Source organism: Theobroma cacao, chromosome 4, assembly GCF_053813885.1.
Source record: "Theobroma cacao isolate CCN51 chromosome 4, ASM5381388v1, whole genome shotgun sequence".
Classification (NCBI taxonomy): domain Eukaryota; kingdom Viridiplantae; phylum Streptophyta; class Magnoliopsida; order Malvales; family Malvaceae; genus Theobroma; species Theobroma cacao.
In genome coordinates this window covers 3,763,256-3,783,543 of record NC_142642.1, presented here as the reverse complement: position 1 = coordinate 3,783,543, position 20,288 = coordinate 3,763,256, and the positions used below count along the sequence as shown (strand labels likewise).

The 20,288-nt window shown below is 30.4% G+C and overlaps 2 protein-coding genes across 7 annotated transcripts; one reads left to right on the top strand and one right to left on the bottom strand.

Moving 5' to 3' along the window:
• The first annotated feature begins 3,149 nt into the window (after positions 1–3,149).
• On the top strand, positions 3,150–4,198 carry LOC108661545 (uncharacterized). The gene is made up of 2 exons (XM_018118972.1): positions 3,150–3,422; positions 3,617–4,198. The coding sequence occupies exons 1-2, from the start codon at positions 3,150–3,152 to the stop codon at positions 4,196–4,198; spliced, it is 855 nt and encodes a 284-aa protein (XP_017974461.1).
• A 10,561-nt stretch (positions 4,199–14,759) lies between these two features.
• On the bottom strand, positions 14,760–20,029 carry LOC18601192 (monooxygenase 1-like). 6 transcript variants are annotated; one of them, XM_088805203.1, is made up of 6 exons: positions 19,791–20,029; positions 16,881–17,027; positions 16,750–16,800; positions 16,313–16,484; positions 15,821–16,049; positions 14,760–15,490 (listed from the first exon to the last, which is right to left on the bottom strand). In XM_088805203.1, the coding sequence occupies exons 1-6, from the start codon at positions 19,868–19,870 to the stop codon at positions 14,967–14,969; spliced, it is 1,203 nt and encodes a 400-aa protein (XP_088661329.1). In that variant the 5' UTR covers positions 19,871–20,029; the 3' UTR covers positions 14,760–14,966. The 6 variants fall into 6 exon arrangements, with proteins under 6 accessions (XP_088661329.1, XP_088661328.1, XP_017975126.1 ...); XM_088805202.1 differs by lacking the exon at positions 19,791–20,029 and adding an exon at positions 17,354–17,875 and having other exon boundaries at positions 16,313–16,413; XM_018119637.2 differs by lacking the exon at positions 19,791–20,029 and adding an exon at positions 17,683–17,875 and having other exon boundaries at positions 16,313–16,413.
• Positions 20,030–20,288: the final 259 nt, after the last annotated feature.

Below are 20,288 nucleotides of genomic sequence, written 5' to 3'. Positions count from 1 at the left end.
CATCAAGTGCCCATTTCAACCTTTCCAATGATTTTTATTCAAATTCGTCATATATTTTCTCAACATAAACCACATATATGGCAGCAACAATTATTCTCAATTTCACTCAATTATTTCCAAATTTACATGCATCCTTATCTATCTAATTTTCAATACTTTGTTTCTCAATTCTTCATCCACATTATTCCTTTTTCATTTCTTTCACACAACATGCCATACAAACTTAATAATTTTCATCTAGCTTATGTAAATAGATCTTTTCAACAACCATAATTCCTCACAATATGCCACTTAAAATTTCAACTACACAACAATAACCATTTCTCAAGATTTCTCAACTATACTTAAAACATCATTCGTTTTTACCTTTATGGTTGGTTAACCCGTGCATGCACTCCACTATTTCTTCAAAACATTAATCATCAAGCTACCAAAATGATTCACACATTATTTCTCCAAAGATTTAACCAACCGTGAGCTTGAAACACAAAAATCCTTACCTTATGTCTCTTGAATCTTGAAACCCACTTGATATTTCTTCAATTACTATTGAATCACTCACTACCCAAGCCTTCCATTTTTCTCTTCTTTCTTTACTTAGCCGATTCTCTCCATTTTTCCTTTCAAATGCATGGTAGTAAGGTGAAAATGGCATGAGAGCATAAAAAAGGCGCTGGGTGGGTGAAAGAGAAGAAGAAAATATCTTTTGGTTGGAGATAAGAATCGACCATGGGATAAGGATGAAGAGTCAAAACTTCCTTTGGAAGCTTTAACCAAACTAATGGCAAAATTACCATTTTGCCCTCCAAGGTTTTCAACTTTTTTTTAATTGTATCCACCCACAATCTTTTAATTCCATTTTCTTTCCATTTTTCTTCCTTAACACTTGTACCAATAAAATATCAAGTTTACACTTCAACACGGTATCACCGTAATATTTAAATATTTACTTATCCGCCCTAACTTTATTTAATAAAGACACAAAGGCCCCATTAACGTTATTTTTCTTTGAAATTTCCTCATTCTTCTTCTTTCTCACTTAGATTGACCATACACTCCTCCTTCATGATCAATTTCGACAACGAAAACAATATTAATAATTTAATATTATTTTATTTCAAAATTTTTCACTTGTCTCTTTGGCACCCAAAATGTCTTATTATGCCCTGATTCACTTTCAAATCACTTTTTTATATCGTTAATTCATCTTCAATAAAAATATTATTATTTAATTACTATTACTTCACGTGCGAAATATTTTACTCTAGAATATTCTCTCCCCCCTTCATCACTCTTAAACACTCTAATTAACCTCAATTGGTATCTAATAAGTTTTATTAGTCAACATAGCAAAGTATGGGGTGTTACAGAAATAAAGACTAAACTAGCAATTAAAGGGAGAGGTAAATTTTGACAAATTCCAAATATTTCTCTTCTTCCCTTTCTAATGAGTATTTCTTTTTTAAAAGTAATAAAAGAAAAAAAAGAACGAAAGGTAGTTGGACATTCCAAAAATAAAGAATAAATTACAAAATATACGTTATAACTTGAGGTAGAATAAATTTGTCTTTTTAGATTTAAAATTTGATGCTTAATTATTTTGTATTTATATATATCCCTAACTTTTTAATTTAATATCATAATTTAATTTTTTTAATTTTTGTTAAATTATTAATATTAACTTAATAAAATAAAAAAATTCAAATCGTCTTATTCTTAACAATATAAAACATTAATCAAAAGGGTTAATATTTAATACACTAATAGTGTATAGTTTCTCTACACTGTCAAGTCACCAAAATATGACACCTCATTAATGAGGTAAAATAAAAAATCTTTAAGGATTGAAAATTCAATATTAAAAAGTTTATAATAATAATTAAACAAAAAAATATTATCACTTTTCTATCTCTTTCAGATGTTCTTTTTCTTGTTCTCATCGTTTATCTCTCTCCAACTCCATCATCTTCTTCTCCTCTTCTTCCATTATCTCTCCAACTCCATCATCTTCTTCTTTTCTTCTTCCATTAAAAGTAAGTTTTACAAAATTCTACAATTTCAAGAGTAATTTTTAGATTATTTTCTTATTCTTTATTAAAGAGATTGAGAAAACATATCTTAAAAAAATTAGAAAAAATATTTCAATATATAAATCCTATAAGCGAAATTTTATTAAGTTAACAATTTTGCGTCTAATTAATAGGATTAAGCCAAAATTGTTCTTCATTTAAAATCTTGAAAACGTGGGGTTTAGTTAAAAATTAAAATGTTTATATAACATATCATATGAACAATGATTTTGGTTTAAATACCAAATAACACATGATTTAGTTTAACACCTTAGGTTTAAATGTATTAGCATTTTGAGTTTTAGTAAAACGGTAAAACAACAGCTCTAAAGAATTTTGGTTTTAATAGGGTTTTGGAGTTTTACAAGTGTATTCGAAGGAAAAAAAAAAACCTAAAGCCCATGGAAAAAGAATAATTTTAGACTTAATCTATTATTTATAAGCAACATTGTTGACTAAATAAAATTATACTAATAAGATTTATTTATTTGAATCTTGTTTTTTCAATCTCTAAAGAATAAGAAAAGAATATAAAAATTACTTTTGAAGTTATAGAATTTTACAGAACCTAATTTTAATGGAAGAAGAAGAGAAAAAGAAGATGATGGAGTTAGAGAGAAATAGCAAGAAGAGAACAAAAAAAAGAACGGTTGAGAGATTGAAAAGTGAAAATATTTTATTTTTTTATTTAATTAATCATTATAAATTTTTAATATTTAATTTGTGTTATGAATATTTTTGTGAATATCCATTTATTCTATCTATATCTAGATTTGATGTAAATTAGATTGGATTAGAATTTAATCCATATAATCTCTAAGTGTTATTTTCATCTTGTAAATTCCATCAAGATAAGGGGGTTATTTACCTATAAATAGGCTCTCTCAGTTTATTTGTAAACACACACTTCAATAAGATCTTTTTTCTCCTCCCTAAATATTTTATTTCTTTAATTGTTCTTTCAGTTATCATTATTTGTTAATTTGAGCTATTTTTCATAACAGGTTATCAGCACAATTCTCTAATCTCTCACACTTAAGCTTCACAAAGTCGAAGTTCAAATTTTCTTCAGCCATCACAATGTCAAATCTTACAAAGCTTGAATTTGTGGCTCTTGATATTACCGGTAAGAACTATCTATCTTGGATTCTAGATGCTGAAATTCATTTAAATGCTATGGGTCTTGGAGACACAATCAAAGAAGAAAATAAAGCATTCAATCAAGATAAGGCAAAAGCGATGATTTTCCTTCGCCACCATCTTCATAAAGGATTAAAAATTGAGTATCTCACAATAAAAGATCCAGTCGATCTTTGGAAAAGTCTAAATGAGAGATATGACCACCAGAAAACAGTAATTCTGCCAAAAGCTCGTTATGATTGGATTCATCTGTGATTGCAAGATTTTAAAACTGTAAGTGAGTATAACTCAGCATTATACAGAATTAATTCTAAACTAAAATTATGTGGAGAAAAAGTGACTGATGCTGATTTGTTAGAAAAAACATTCTCTACTTTTTTTACGCCTCAAACGTGCTCCTACAACAGCAATATCGTGAAAAAGGCTTTAAGAAATACTCTGAACTGATTTCATGTCTCCTTGTGGCTAAAGAAAATAACGAGCTATTGATGAAAAATCATGAATCTCGACCAATTGGTTCTACTCCATTCCCTGAAGTGAATGCGACATCATTTAGAAATTCTGGCCGTGGTCTTGGTCGTAATCGTGGTCGTAATCATGGTCGTAGAAAAGGTCGTCATAATTATCGTAGTATTGGTGGTTACACAAATTATTATTCTAATAATAAGAATACCCACCAGAAGTGGATGAATAGTGAAGAGATACATGAAAAAGATAAAGGTGGACAAAGTAAAAGGAATACAGAAAATGTTTGTTATCGATGTGGCATGAAAGGCCATTGGTCACGAACTTGTCGTACACCAAAACATCTTGTTGAACTTTATCAAGCATCACTAAAGGATAAAGGAAAAAATATCGAAACAAATTTTGTTGAAGATGATCGCCAAGTTGATATAACACACTTGGATGTTACTGATTTTTTTGCCCACCCTGAAGGACGGATTGATCATTTGATTGGTGATGAAAATCCCAATAATGAAATTTCTTAAATTATTTGTTGATGTGTTTTAGTACAACTTTATTTGGAACTTAGTATGTTTAGTACAATTCTATTAAGAAGTTATTGTGTTTTAATATGTCTATTAGGAAGATTTTTTTTTTTTGTATTTTAATAACAAAGTTTATATTTAATGTTCTTTTATATAAGTTTCTTACTATATATATTTTATTTTTCTTGAAAAAAATATGGATATTCATCTAGTTAAATCCAAGATCAATGATAAAGATATTTGTCTAATAGATAGTGCTACAACGCACACTATATTTAAAGACAAGAAATATTTTTCTCGCTTGACAATGAAAGAAGCTAATATCAATACAATATCTGGTAGTACAAGATTAATTAAAGGTTTTGGAAGAGCCAATATTTCACTACTTGGAGGAACAAAGTTCACAATAAAAGATGCATTATTTTCTACAAGGTCTCAAAGAAACATATTAAGTTTTAAAGATATACGTTTGAATGGATATCATCTTGAGACAACAAATGAAAGAGGCACTGAATATCTTTATATTACATCTATTATATTGGGTAAAAAATGTGTATTGAAAAAATTACCGGCTTTGTCCTTTGAAATGTACTACACAAAAATTAAATGATTGAAACTTATGTAAACCAGAAGTTTATTGATAATTTTAATGTTTGACATGATCGGTTAGGCCATCCCGGATCAATAATGATACAAAAAATTATTGAAAATTCATGTGGTCATTCATTGAAAAACCAAAAGATTTTTCAATCTAATGAATTCTCATTTGCTGCATGCTCTCAAGGTAAATAAATTATAAGACCATCACCAGCAAAAGTTGGGATTGAATCTCCTATGTTTTTGGAACGTATTCAGGGTGATATATGTGGACCCATACATCCATCATGTGGACCATTCAGATATTTTATGGTTTTAATTGATGCATCAACAAAATGGTCACATGTGTGCTTGTTATCAACTCGCAATTTGGCATTTGCAAGATTACTTACACAAATAATTCGTCTGCGAGCACATTTCTCTGATTATGCAATCAAGACTATTCTCCTTGACGATGCTGGTGAATTTACGTCTCAAGCTTTTAATGAATATTGCATGTCTATTGGAATAAATGTTGAACAATCTGTTAGTCATGTTTATACACAAAATGGTCTAGCAGAATCGTTTATCAAACGCCTTAAACTGATTGCAAGGCCATTACTTATGAAATCCAAACTCCCAATTTCTGCTTAGGGACATGCCATTTTGCATGCAGCATCACTTGTACGCATCAGGCCAACAAGTTATCATAAATTCTCCCCTATACAATTGGTTTATGGTCAGGAACCAAATATTTCCCATCTAAGAATTTTTGGATGTACGGTATATGTTCCAATTGCTCCACCACAATGCACAAAGATGGGTCCTCAAAGGAGGTTAGGAATATATGTTGGATATGAATCTCCATCTATAATTAAATATTTAGAACCCTCAATAAGAGATTTATTCACTGCAAGGTTTGCTGATTGTCATTTTGATGAAAAAAATTTTCCAACATTAAGGGGAGAAAATAAGCAGCTGAAAAATGAAATATCTTGGAATACATTATCATTATCTAGTTTTGATCCTCGCACAAATCAATGTGAACAAGAAGTTCAAAAGATAATTCATTTGCAAAATATAGCAAATTAGTTGCCAGACGCATTTACTGACCTACAAAAAGTAACTAAATCTCATATACCAGCTGCAAATGCTCCAATCAGAATTGATGTAGGATAATCTGTTGTTGTTAATGAGTCTAAGACACGACAGAAGTGTGGAAGACCAATCGGTTCCAAAGATAAAAATCCTCGAAAAAGAAAAGGAGCAAATATTCAAGATGGTCAAGAAGAGGAAACAAAAACTCTAGAAAAAACCCCTGACATAATTTCAGAAGAAATTCAGGTACCTAAAATTAGTGAAAATGAAGAGATCTCAATCAATTATGTCATGACAGGAAAAAGATGGAACCGAAATGAAATAAATGTCGATTATAAGTTTTTGGACCTGTAGTCCGTACACCAAATGGCATAAAACTAGTGGGATATAAATGGGTATTTGTGCGAAAACAAAATGAGAAAGATGAGATTGTGAGATATAAAGCATGGCTTGTCACACAAGGTTTTACCCAAAAGCTTGGTATTGATTATGAAGAGACATATTCTCCTGTGGTGGATGCAATTACATTTCGATATTTAATTAGTCTGGTAAATACATGAAAAACTTGAAATGCGTTTGATGGATGTAGTTATAGCTTATTTATACGGCTCACTTGATAATGATATCTATATGAAAATCCCTGAAGGATTTAAGTTGCTTGAAGCACAAAATTTGAAATCTCGAGAAATTTATTCAATCAAATTAAATAAATCTTTATACGGATTAAAACAATTCGGACGCATATGGTATAATCGCCTTAGTGAATATTTATCGAAAGAAGGCTATAAAAATGATCCTATATGCCCATGTGTTTTTATAAAGAGATTCGGATCTGAATTTGTGATAATTGCTGTTTATGTTGATGATCTAAACATTATTGAAACTCTTGAAGAGTTATCAAAAGTTGTGGATTATTTAAGGAAAGAATTTGATATGAAAGACCTTGAAAAAACAAAGTTTTGTTTGGGTCTTCAGATTGAACACTTGACAAATGGCATTTTTGTCCATCAATCTAATTATATAGCGAAAGTACTAAAACGATTTTATATGGACAAAGCACATCCATTGAGTTCACCAATGGTTGTAAGATCATTAGATGTGGAAAAAGACCCTTTTCGACCTCGTGAGGATAATGAAGAACTTCTTGGTCCTGAAGTACCATATCTTAGTGCAATTGGAGCATTAATGTATCTTGCTAGCAATACACGACCTAATATTTCATTTGCTGTGAATTTATTAGTAAGATATAGTTCTTCTCCAACTCGAAGACATTGGAATGGAATTAAACATATACTTCGATATTTTCGAGGAACAATGTATATGGGTTTATATTATTCAAATACATTAAAATCATATTTAATTGGTTATGCAGATGCAGGATATTTATCAGATCCATATAAAGCTCGATCCCAGACATGTTATTTATTCACATATGGAGGTACGACTATTTCATGGCGTTCTGTAAAGCAAACTATAGTTGCTACTTCTTCTAATCATGCAAAAATTTTAACAATTCATGAGGCAAGTCGTGAATGTGTCTGGTTAAAATCTGTAACTCAACATATTCGAGAAATGTGTGGTTTGTCAATCAAGAAAGAAATTCCAACAACATTATACGAGGATAATACTGCTTGCATAGCACAGTTAAAAGAAGGATACATTAAATGCGATCGAACAAAACATATTTTGCCAAAATTCTTCTTCAATCATGACCTTCAAGAAAAGGGTGATATTAATGTTCAACAAATTCGTTCAAGTGACAATCTAGTATATTTGTTTACTAAAGCCCTTCCAACTGCAACATTTGAAAAGTTGATGCAAAAGATTGGAATGCGTCGTTTTAAAGATCTTAAATAATGCAGTTGTCAAGGGGAGTAAAATACGCACTGTACTCTTTTCCTTCATTAAGGTTTTTCCCACTGAGTTTTTCTTGATAAGGTTTTTAATGAGGCAGTATTTCATAAGCGTATTCTTGAAAAGAATTATGTACTATTTTTCCTTCACTCGGATTTTTTCCCATGAGGTTTTTTCCTTGTAAAGTTTTAACAATGCATATTCTTAATACAATGGATATTCAAAAGGAAGTGTTATGAATATTTTTGTGAATATCCATTTATTCTATCTATATCTAGATTTGATGTAAATTAGATTGGATTAGAATTTAATCCATCTAATCTCTAAGTGTTATCTTCATCTTGTAAATTCTATCAAGATAAGGGGGTTATTTGCTTATAAATAGGTCCCTTAGTTCATTTGTAAACACACACTTCAATAAGATCTCTTTTCTCCTCTTTAAATATTTTCTTTCTTTAATTGTTCTTTCAGTTATCATTATTTGTTCTTTTGAGTTATTTTTCATAACAATTTGAAGTTTTTAAAATTTTTTTATTTTATCATATTAATAAGGTGACACATTTTAATAAGTTGATAGCGTATAGAAGTTATACACTATCAATACATCAAATATAAATTCTAATTAAAAATATATAACTAAACATCAAAAATTAAATCTCAAAAATAAATTTCTTTCACTTAAAATTTAAAGTACCATAGGTTTGTTCGGTAAAAGATGATAAGAATAGAAGTGCCACGTGTCCTCAAAATTGAAATCGTGGGTATGGATCTCAACTAAATTTTGACTTCCCAAAAGCAACGTTCTATTTTTATTTTTTTTAAATAAATCTTTTTTATATGATATTGTATCCATGATATTTAACCTAATATTAATTAGTGGTTTTATATATTAAACACTTTATGAAGAGTATAAATTATTGAAGTAATGTTATGTATCGACTAAATTAGTTAGCAAAATTACTTCAAAGTGAAATCAAATCTTAATCTTTTTAAAAGAGAATAACAACTATTAAATATAAATTATTGTTTTTTACAATTAGCTATCATTCTCTCTATATGTACAATCAAAGTATTATTCTTTCTCTTTTTGTTTTCTTGTACTTGTTTGTATAACCTAGCCTAAAGTCTTAAACATTTTTAAAGTAATACTACTACTATTTCACCCCACATTTCAATTATACAAATCACAAATGACACGAATGTAATAAATGATAATTTATAATATTTATTTTAAGTAAATAATGAAATAATTGAATTGTTGAAAATTTTAGTAATATTTATATATGTCATAATACTTTAAAATATTATTGAATTATTTAAAATTATATAAATAATACTTTATTCTTTTATTTTATTGAATCAAATTCTTATATTTTTATTCTAGGTCAAATATATAGAATTTTATAATTAATGATTGAAGAACTATCATTAATTAAAATATCATTTGTTATTTTATATTAATAGAACACTAACGTAGTGCTAATACGTAAGATAAAAAAATATCATATGGTCATATCATCATACCACATCAATATATCATATCATCATACATTATAACATCTCAACATGTCACATGACTTAAAAATTATTAATGACATTTTGATTAGAAACAGTTAATTAATTATTAATTATAGGAGTTTATTTAATGTAAAATAAAAATACAAAAAATTAATTAAATGTAATATAAAAATAAAAATTTATTTAAAATTTTTTTAAATAGTTTCAAAGTTTTTTTGAATATTATATAATTATATCTATAATATTTAGGAGATTGTTCGGTGGAGCTCCAATTCACACGGAGAGCGAATCTCGAGTGTAAAATTTTGACCCACCGCATCTCGATTTTCCAAAAGTATTCTTGTTTTTATGAGCACTAAAATTTATTTTTTTGGGTTTATGTGCACTAAATTTAATGCAGCATTTAGTTTAATTAAAATATATATGTTGCTTTTGGTTTTCTTAAAAAATTATTATTCTCCCAAAACAAAATTACTTTGCCTGTATTTTATCATACTCAACCTGATTCCATTGGTTTAAGTAAACCATTGGTTCTTCACGTTTATTTATAAAGAATGCAACATTTTAAATAAACCCAATATATTATATACATATAACTGGAAATAAGATAAGTTAATTTATTTTTTTTCAAATTTGATTCGTTGAATATTTAAATTCTACATTTAGTTATATTATTTATTACATATAGAAAATTAAAAAAAAAACTCTATTTAATTACCTAGGAGCTAGAGTTTCGAGTAGCTTGCATGGGTAATGAATGGATGGATGTAAGATAATACTCGCTCTGTTCCATTTTTATTAATCTACCTTTATTTGATTTTTATAAAATTGAAGTATATAAAATAATATATAATTTGAATAAGTTTTGGTATTTAACTTAAATATGTATTTTTTTTGTTAAAAATTATAATTCAATTTTTAAATTTTGTGTAAAGATATTAATTATTTACTGAACCTTATCAATCTATCAATTTTTATTTAATCAAAATTTACATTAAAAAAAGAAAAACTTAAACTTAACCAGGCTTTATCCAACATAAATTTAAACCTATAATGATTCATATAATTCCACTTCTCGAAGAGAAGACCCACACTCAAACCTTTCAAAGTCCACCTTCTACATGGTTCCAAGCAATTGCCCTTTCAAACATTCGTTTCCCACAATGGCAGAAACAACATTGGAAAAAACCCAAGTTTTTCTAGAACAACTTAGTGACGTCTGAAATTGCGAAGTTGACCCATGACTTTGCATTAGTCACTGCTTACTGATCACAGTTAAAGCCACAGATTCTAAGTGATTTTGTTTTTCCGAATAACGCCTAATTTGTCAATTTATATTATTAAGTTCTTTTACATCATATTTGAAGTTTGAATTTGTCTTATACGTCACCGGAGTAAATAATTGTGACAAGTAATGTTTTTTAAACATAATATTTAAAACAAGTCTTTGAATTGTTTAAAAAAATTTTATTTTTTATTACGTTCAATTAAATTTTTATATTTTTATTTTTTAATCAAATAAATTTTTATGAGTATGACATTAATAAAAAGAATCATTTATCATTTTATATCATATTATGTTAACGTAATATATTAATATATCATAATGGATAGTAATGTTGGTATATTGATGTGTTATGATTATATAATCACTTGATATGTTTTACCCTTCAAGTGAATGTTACATGAGTATAAAATAATAAGTGATATTTTAATTAATAACAGATAGTCAATTGTTAATTAAGAAAGCCTATTTGATCTAAATAAAAGTATAAGAGTTTAATTAAACATAATAAAAAATAAAAATATATTAAAATTTTGTTAAATAATTCTAGAATTTTTTAAAGTATTATACTTTTTTCTTTCAAGAATGATCATAGATAACATTTTTGGGTAACACAAAGGTCACTAGATTTGATTATTTGATTATGTCGAAAGGGCAAGTCTCAAAGTTGTTTATTAGGCCAAAAATGATTAAGCAATTGCAAATTGTTTCATAAAAAAGGAAAAAAACAAATTGAATATTCCAGAATCTCAACCTTCAATAAAATTTTAATTTTAGTCGTGGTCATTGACTTTTGCTGTGTCTAATCCTGGCATCATATATCATGCATATTCTCTCTTGATTGGGGGTTGCCAGCCATGCTATACTCTAATTTAATAATTAGAAGACCTTTCAAATAGAGAATCCACAGTCCTCAATTAATAAACAAATAATTATAATTATAGTAATGGTCATTTTGCTTTGTCTAATCCTGGCGTCACACACCATGTATGTATGTACAATCAAATGTTTTGAAATTTGGCAACTATCTTACTCATATTTAATAATGGTAACACCTTACTTAAATGACTTAAAAATTTTTTATTTTATTTATGTATTGACAATTTCGTGATAGGGAGTTAAGGAAACAATGTATGTCATGACATTATAATCGAAAGAGACATAAAATTTCAAATCAATTATCAATAACAATTTGAATTTAAGAATTTACCTCTCTCTCACTCATTATCATAACACTTCTACGGCACATAGATAGTCAAAAATTACATTTAAAAGTTTTGTCTTCGATTTGGAACCATCGCCCATCGACATCTCCAACGGGAAAAGACAACTATTGTTGAATATTTCAACCCTCTTTTAGATTTTTTTTAGATTCCGAAGTAGACTCACTTTACAAGAAATCATCTTACTCTAAATGATGATATTTTCCATAGTTTAAAACAAAAGTGTCAAAATTGAAAGATGTTTAAACAAATTTGTTTCTATTTTACCTTTCAATCGATCTAGTGTTACGATTTTAGTGAGGAGTTATGTGAATTTTACATCGAATAAATTGTACACTCTTAATGGAGAGCCATGAAGATGCTATGCTCTCAATGGCGAGAGCCATAAATCTGACATTGAGAGAAGATGTTATGATTTCGGAGAAAAATCATGAATTTCACATCGATGGAAAGAGTTATAAATCTCACATTAATAAAAAATATCATGATTCTAGCGGGGAACCATGAATCTTATATCAATTGTAGTATTAAAGTGAGACTGAGCATTTAAAAGTTTATACTATCTTCAACTTGTAAAGTATATTTAACTAAAGTGAATAATATTTCATAAGTTGGTGTGAACTTTGACATTTGATATCAGAGTGTACACATCAAAAGAGGATGTCATACTTTCAAGCCATAAATGTATTGGTTTTGGACTTATAAGTTGGAAGTCTATGGGATGCGTTGGTTTTGGATTTATAAATAAATATCTTTTGAGTTAAAAGTGTGAGTTCATGATGTATAATTTTTTATTTATTTACTTTTTTCATTACGATATGTATGATCGTGGACTTCTTTTACTCCATTAGTAGTACATCTCTCACTTTTAAGATTCAAATTCATGATGTCCAAGTTAAAATTTCAAGTTATAATAGTTAAAATAAATGTTTCTTTTCATACATTACTCTATCCCTTTTCTTGAGAAAAAAAAAAAAAAAAAGAGAGAAAAGTTTAACCTTATTATGTGAGATTGGTTTTGAGTTTTGAAAGAACAAACAACGAAAAAGGGGAAAGAGAACAATTTTTCAGTTTCTTTATTTTCTCACTTTTGATGAAAACAAGAATAACAGAAAGCAATTCGTGGCATCAACTCTAGCAGCACATATAATAGTCCATCATAATTCTCCATGCAGGTCAGAAAAGCAAGGCCAAAGACAGTTTAAACGAAACACAAAACTACATATTAATTAATGCTTCCTCTAGGTATAACATGGAAAAAAAAAAAAAACTGGTAATGGAGATGAGTCTTGTAATCCCTCCAATTTAAATAATTTTAGCATTGTCTTGTGCCTTGTTTGGATTACACTGTAGAGCTATAGGAGTTGTTGTTGCCCAAGAAGTATTGATCACAAGGAATTGTACAATGTGACAGACTAGTTGTTTGATAATTGGCCCATTTGCTTTCCTAGTTGTCTTTTATCTTGGCACATGATTCAGGTATCTGGTGCCAATTATGGCAGGCTTTTGTGTTTCGATCCAAATTGGTGGGTGATGTTTACAAGAAGCTAATTGGGTGGGATAGAAAAAACTAGTTGGGTGCAGCAGAATTCCAAGGAATTTATTCTCCCCAAAATTGTAGTTATCTTTTTAGATATGGCTACAACTGATCTCCTTTTAGAAGCAATTGGAATCATTTTTATGTGCCTAACATATGTTTGAAGAAGAAACAACAAAGGAAATTCTCTCCTTTTATCTTTTCCCAGTAATGGTATGGTGGCGGTTTTGGGACAAAATAATTGATGGGGAACATTCTGATATTCCCATGCAACCACCCTCTTTAAAGGGTTTCAACAAGTTAGGCCACAACGAGTTGGGCTTTGGTATCTTCTACTTGTTGACACGGCCCGCCCACTACCAAATGAAACCGTAAGATTTTTATTACTTCTTTATAAGTTTCTTCCGATGGATTGCAATAAGTAAGAGTTATTTCATTGAAAAATTACCATTTTTAATGAAATTTTTCTACATTCGTAATATTCGAAATTTTGACAAATTTCTAATAAAACATGTTGATGAAATTTCGTTAAAAAAATAGCAATTTGAACAAAATTTCAATGTATTTTTAATAAAATCCTCCAATGCAATATTTTTTAATTGAAAATTCATCAGAAATGATGATAAAGCCGGTTTAATGGAATTGGCACCGCAATTTTTTGACAAAATTCTGAGCTGGAATTTTTAATATTCAAAATTTTGACAAATTTCTAATAAAATATTTTTATAAAATTTCATCCAAAAATGAAAATTCAAACGAAATTTTGTTGAATTTTTAATAAAATCTTCCAATGAAATATTCTTTAACTGAAAATTAGTTGAAAATGATGACGAAGCTAGTTTAACGGAATTGGCACCACAATTGTCTAACAAAATTCTGACAAATTTTTATTATTCAAAATTTTGACAAATTTCTAACAAAATATTTTGATGAAATTTTGTTGAAAATTCTAACAAAACTTTGAATAAATTTTTCTGATGAAGTATTCTTTAATCCAAAATCCATTGTAGATGATGATGAAGCTAGTTTAATGAAATTGGCACCGATAAAATTCTGACGAATTTTAATATTCAGAATTTCAAAAAATTTCTAATAAAATATTTTAGTGAAATTTATAATAAAATTTCAAAAAATTCCTTTTTACTCTATAAAGTAGGACTCCACTCTCTTGGTTCCCTTAGTCACCCTTCCCAGAGTATATTGCAAGTTACAAATTCCAGTATCATGATGTTGGGCAAAGTTTTATCTTAGTAAAATTTCTTTGAAAAATGACCATTTTAACAAAATTTGGATTGAATTTTTAATAGAAAATTCGTCGAAAATGAGGATGATGCTAGTTTAATGGAATTTGCGCCACAATTTTGGAACGAAATTGACACCTGACCAGGAGCTTTATGCATAACAACATTGCAATTCAATTTTTCTTACTTTTTCCCCCTTCTTTTATTTAAATTTTATTATCACAGCTAGTTACACCAAACGTTGTTCATATATATAATTCTATTTTTACCTTACATTATATGGTAATTTAACAATGTTCGTCCAACAGAATTATTTCTAGCTATCAACCCTGTTGTATATTGTGAAGGTCATGTTTCCTCAGTTTACTTTATTTGGCATTTGAGAGGAGCACAGCCATGGGTGCTCAAGTCCAACAATAACTACAACAGCTGCTGCTTAGAGACGACCACAATCGTAGCGGGTGTGGGCAATCTTGTCTCTAAAGAGGACCATTAGAGAGATAATGCATAAGCATTTTACCAGCAGGGTTGAAGTATCGAGCATGGTCCCGATGAGAAAAGTTTCCAGCGACAACCAAAACACTCTCATTTTTCGCTCTTTAACATATTGATCCAATGCCGCCTCCATGTCCATCATCGTTTTCGCTTGTTTTTCATCAACGCGCATGGTTTGGTTTTGCGATAAGCATCTTGCAAGCACGACTGCGTCTTCTAGAGATGCTGAGCCACCTTGCGCGAGGAATGGAGCCATGGCATGCATGGCATCTCCTGCCACTGTCACAGTCCCTCTACGAAGATTTGTTCCAAGCAAATCCCATGGTGCTAGGAACCTCAAATCCGTCAGATGCAGGGAGTCCAGATCGCTGTCCTTTACCATCTCCATTATGTGGATGGGGAAGCCCTTCATTGCTTCCACAGTTGACTCTTTGATGAGAGTTTGAGATTTCGAAACCTTTGAATCTGCGGGTAAATTTAAAACCAAAGAAAAAAAAAACATGTAGAAATTGTTAATATGAGTACAAGGACAAATTCCAAGTGTCCCAACGATATTTATGAGACGACGGAAGCAATTATGTTACACATCTTACATCAGTACGTAATTGTGCAATGTTCTCGTTGTATTGACTCTTTCACCTATAAAAAAGAAAGATCTATTTTGATCTGAACCTATCTCGACTCGGGTATTTTTCATTAGTATATAATTCTATTTTTAATTCAAAGGAATCCAACACCCATCTCATCTCTTACTTATATAGTATCTGTGACATTTAGACTAAGCTAAATTATTACCTTGAGAAGTTTGTTTCCTAGTTACAAACCAATACACTAGCTTCTCAGTGACAGGCAGCAGTCCCAGCTGAACATCATCTTTGCTGAAAACGAGGAAGGCACTGCCAAATTCATGACCTGTTTCATAATTTGTGAAGCCCCTAATAACACTTGTGGAGAAAAGCCTCGTGGAGTTGAGTCCAAGAATGTTTGCAATGGTAGAGTTCACACCATCACATCCGATCACAACCTGCTTTTCCAATAATTTGCAAATTAATATCATCATAGGTTCCACTAGAAAACTCAATTTTGATTTTTGTATTTTCAAATACTTTAATTTAACATTCATGTATAATTCAAAAGTAAAACTCTGAGAAGGGAGAGAGAGTTGTAATTGGATTAATTATTAGATTTAAAGTCCAAATCTAAATTCTACCCTCAAATACAAGCTTTGAAAACAAACCATGAATGTTGTTTTTGTGTATGCATGAATGAAGGAATTGTTCCAATTACCTTGGCCATTAGCACACTTCCATCCTGCAATTGAAGAATCGGGTAAGACGTTGAGGGATCTAATTTTATGGACACCACCTTGCATCCGAGGCGGACAGTATCTGCAGGCAGATTCTCAGCTAATGCATTGAGGAGGTCAGTCCGTTTCAAACATCTTAATTCTCCAACATCCCTACAAAAACTCGTAAGTTAATTTTCCAACCATTTGTCTTACCCCGACATTTAGATCCATAATAAGTGTGTCTTTGGCTCAAAAAGCTCTGTTCAAATATTTTTTCCCAATAAAAAAAAAAACCCTTTTTGTATTATGCAGAAAATCCTTAGGTATATTGACAAGAGGTCACACGGAAATGCTATTTGTTGACCATTTGAAAAGGAAAAGAACTTCTTCTTGTACTAAAAAACAACTAATGTAATAAGGAAAAAGGTAAGCTTACCCAACAGGCAAATCTTTCTGCTTGCCATCTTTAACTGTAATGTATCGTCCCCTGCGATCAAAAATCCTAGGTAGATTAAAACAAGTGACAATACTTTTTTCGGAGAGAGAGAGGAAGGAAGATTATCTTACGATTGTATAGACAGAGCAGTTTGCCTAAGTTTGGAGGCAATGCCAAGTTGATCCAATGCACGCCACCCATTTGGTTGCACTATGATGGCAGCTCCTGTAGCTCGCAAGTTTTCTGATCTTTCCAACACCATACTTACAATCCCTTTCCTGAATTCCACATTCCTCTTCATCAATCATAAACTTTTAACCCCCAAATCCAACTATAATTAAGATTTGAGTTTATCGAATCGAATGTCAAATCCGCTATTTTTTATTGGTATATACGAGAAAGTCTAATTAAGGTTTGAGATACACTAGATTCTTAGTACTTTGTACAAACTTAAAATATTTCATATTTGACGTACCAAAATGAATATTCATATTAATTAATACCAATATATGCTTTTACTGAATCTATACATCAAACTCCTCTTAGTGTTCATATTTCATAGGGTAGGTAAGATACAGAGATTGGTTGATTCAAGAGCAATTACCCAGAAACAGCTATATCCCTTGCAAGCAAGGCCTACCCTCCACCCAAAATACAACCAGAGCAGGAATTGCATTGCCAACCCTTGCAATACCAGAAAAACAAACACTCAACAAGGTCATGACAGTACGATGATACAGAACATAAACACGATCTCATAACCCTTTTCACAGAAACAGAACCATATTCCCGTCCCTCAAGGCAGCCCACATAACCAGAACCGTCCACCAGAAAAAAGAAAGCCAATAAGAAAACAGATCTTAAGCAGGCAAAAAACTCGAGACACCAGTTAAGCACTTGCATCAAAGACAGCAACCCAGAGAAGATACAGACCTGGACAGTTACGCTTTAGCATTTTCCCAAAGAACTCCTTCTTTAGCCAAAGTTTCGGCTGCCCCATTATCTTCTCTGGGTATATTTACAATCTGCCATTTTTCGTTCCATTTTGAATGTGGCATGGTGTCGAGGTATTCTAGCCACTAAACGGTATAATCCAAATAATTCTTTTTTAGATTCAAAGCAATTTATCGCATTTTGGATTTTTTATAATAATTTTAGAAAGAAAATAATATATATATATATATATATATAAAAATATAAATCAAAAGGAATATCAACATAGAATTGGACGAAACTCACATACATGATAAGACTTCAACTTAAATCTAAAAGTTTTAAAATTTTCTTGTCGTGGTTGAGATAAAATAAAGGTCTAGCATTTAAATGATGGAGATATTTGTTTTTTCTCTCAATTCTCACTCATGTCTTTCTCAGGATTAAGCCTTAAATTAAATAATATTTGACTTATATAATAAGAGGTAGAGTTTTCTTTATTGACAAAAGTTAAGAAAAGAGAGAAAGGCACAGGAATTTTTGAGAATGTGAAAAAAATTCATTGAAAAATGCTTTGTACACTGCCTCATATACATAAGGGTAATGAATGACCAATAAGAGAGAAAATTAACTTTACTAATCTCTATAACTAACAGCACCGAACTAACTTTTGAAAAACTGATTAAATGAAATGGTGTCTTTCGTTGTACAAGCTAATAATATGCCAGTCTTTCTTTAAACGATGCGTATAGAGCACCTGTCCCTTAGTCAAATGGTGCGTTTAGAGCACCTAGTGCCTAGCCTTCTTTATTTCAAGCTCGGGCTCTTCTCTGCTGTTCTTCATTCAAGCCTTCTATTCATTCAAGCTTCATTAAGACTGGACTTATTCCTCAATTCTGTTGATCATTTATGTTATAAACCTCATTTAATTTATTCCAAGATTTTAACTTGGAACTTTCGAAATAGTCTTAAATTCTAACTTAAAGATGTCTCTTCAAAGTCTAAATTAATAAACATATGATATTTGTTGAGTTTGCACTTTTCTTCTATATTTAGTGGCACACTCAAATGCACCCAACTTATTGATTATATATTCACCCATGTCACAAAAAATTAATTATAAAAGTTGGATAAGTGTTTAGCAAGCATTTATTTCTTTAAATGATTATCACCATCTAATGATCTCTTCCTATATTGTTGGAAAAAATTAAATTCGAATCTTCCTTTCTTCTTTCTTCTTTCTTCTTTCCTTGACAAAAGAAATTCGTTGAACACTTGAAGTCTAGACAGTTATTAAATTAAGCCTATTATTTGACCAGAATTTTAGTTTGAAAAGTATTTGTATTTGTATTTGTATTGATTGTTAACTAGATTTATAGAGTTGTATTCGTGTGATCTAGAGATATCTGGATCATGTATTTTTTATATTTTTGAGACTTCGGATAAGTTGATAGCTATAAGTCTTCATCCAATGCTAGACTGAAGACTTGTCGTAGCATGAATGTACTCTGTTACAGAATGAATACAAATTATACCTTCCAAAAAAAAAAAAAGATCTATAGAGCTGTTAGTCAAGTCTCTAGTCTTTCGATTATAGATAAAGCACTGGATACGGTATGACTCATACTATCTCGATGCATCAGTACAAAATTCCCCTTTTTCCTAGATCACACCAGGTTCCCTGAGTCGCAGAACCACACATGCTGCCCAAACTCCCCGAACCACCCCTCCCTCCCTCCCTTTTGACTGGTAAACCCCTCTCACTCTGTTGAACTACCTTGATGTCCTGTTTGCTGCACAGCCTCCCTATTACGCCTTCCCTCAGCGTTTGGCCAGAATTATAAAAGGGAGAGTTTAAAGCTATGAACAAGGATAAAAGTTAATTCGGTATACATGCAGTTTTGCTGTTAATTTCATATAGTCCCAAGTTATAGATCAGCTTGTTCATATATTGATCAAGAAAAAGAAATAATAGATAGCAATTTTTCTTCCTATGTATCTAAAATGTACTTTAGCAAAACAGTCAAGCAAAAGAGAAAGATGAAAGAAAGAGCAAAAGATCGAGGAGAGAGTGGAGTTGGCTGTGGAAGATAAATAATGTTAAAAACCTGTGAAGAGCAAGAGCCGTGGCAAGGCCGCATATTCCACCACCGACAATGACAATCCTTTCTTCCTCACCCCTTTCCATCTCCCACTCTTCTTTTTTACTTTCTTCTCTGTTTACTGATCTTAATTCTTCTTCAGTTGCTTCTTTCCCTCAAGATAAACATATACATATATATGCGGCTCGCCCGATCACCTGCTTCACTTTCTGCCTTGTCAACTTGCTTTGAAGCTGTACATCGAGATAAGCAACTTAGCAAAAGTATGAATATGAAATGAAACAAAACTGACGAAAGAAAACAAAAAATCAGGAATTTCACTTCATTTTACCAGCACGCATAAAACATCTCTCCACACGTTTTGTTATTAAATAAAAGCTGGTGGTTAACTCATGGGTGCAATGCAATTATCAATTATTGTTCCTTATATATCTTTTTTTGAATATTATAAATATAAAACCTAAAGAAAAACTTTCATGGACTTGTCGTGAATAGATTTCCTCA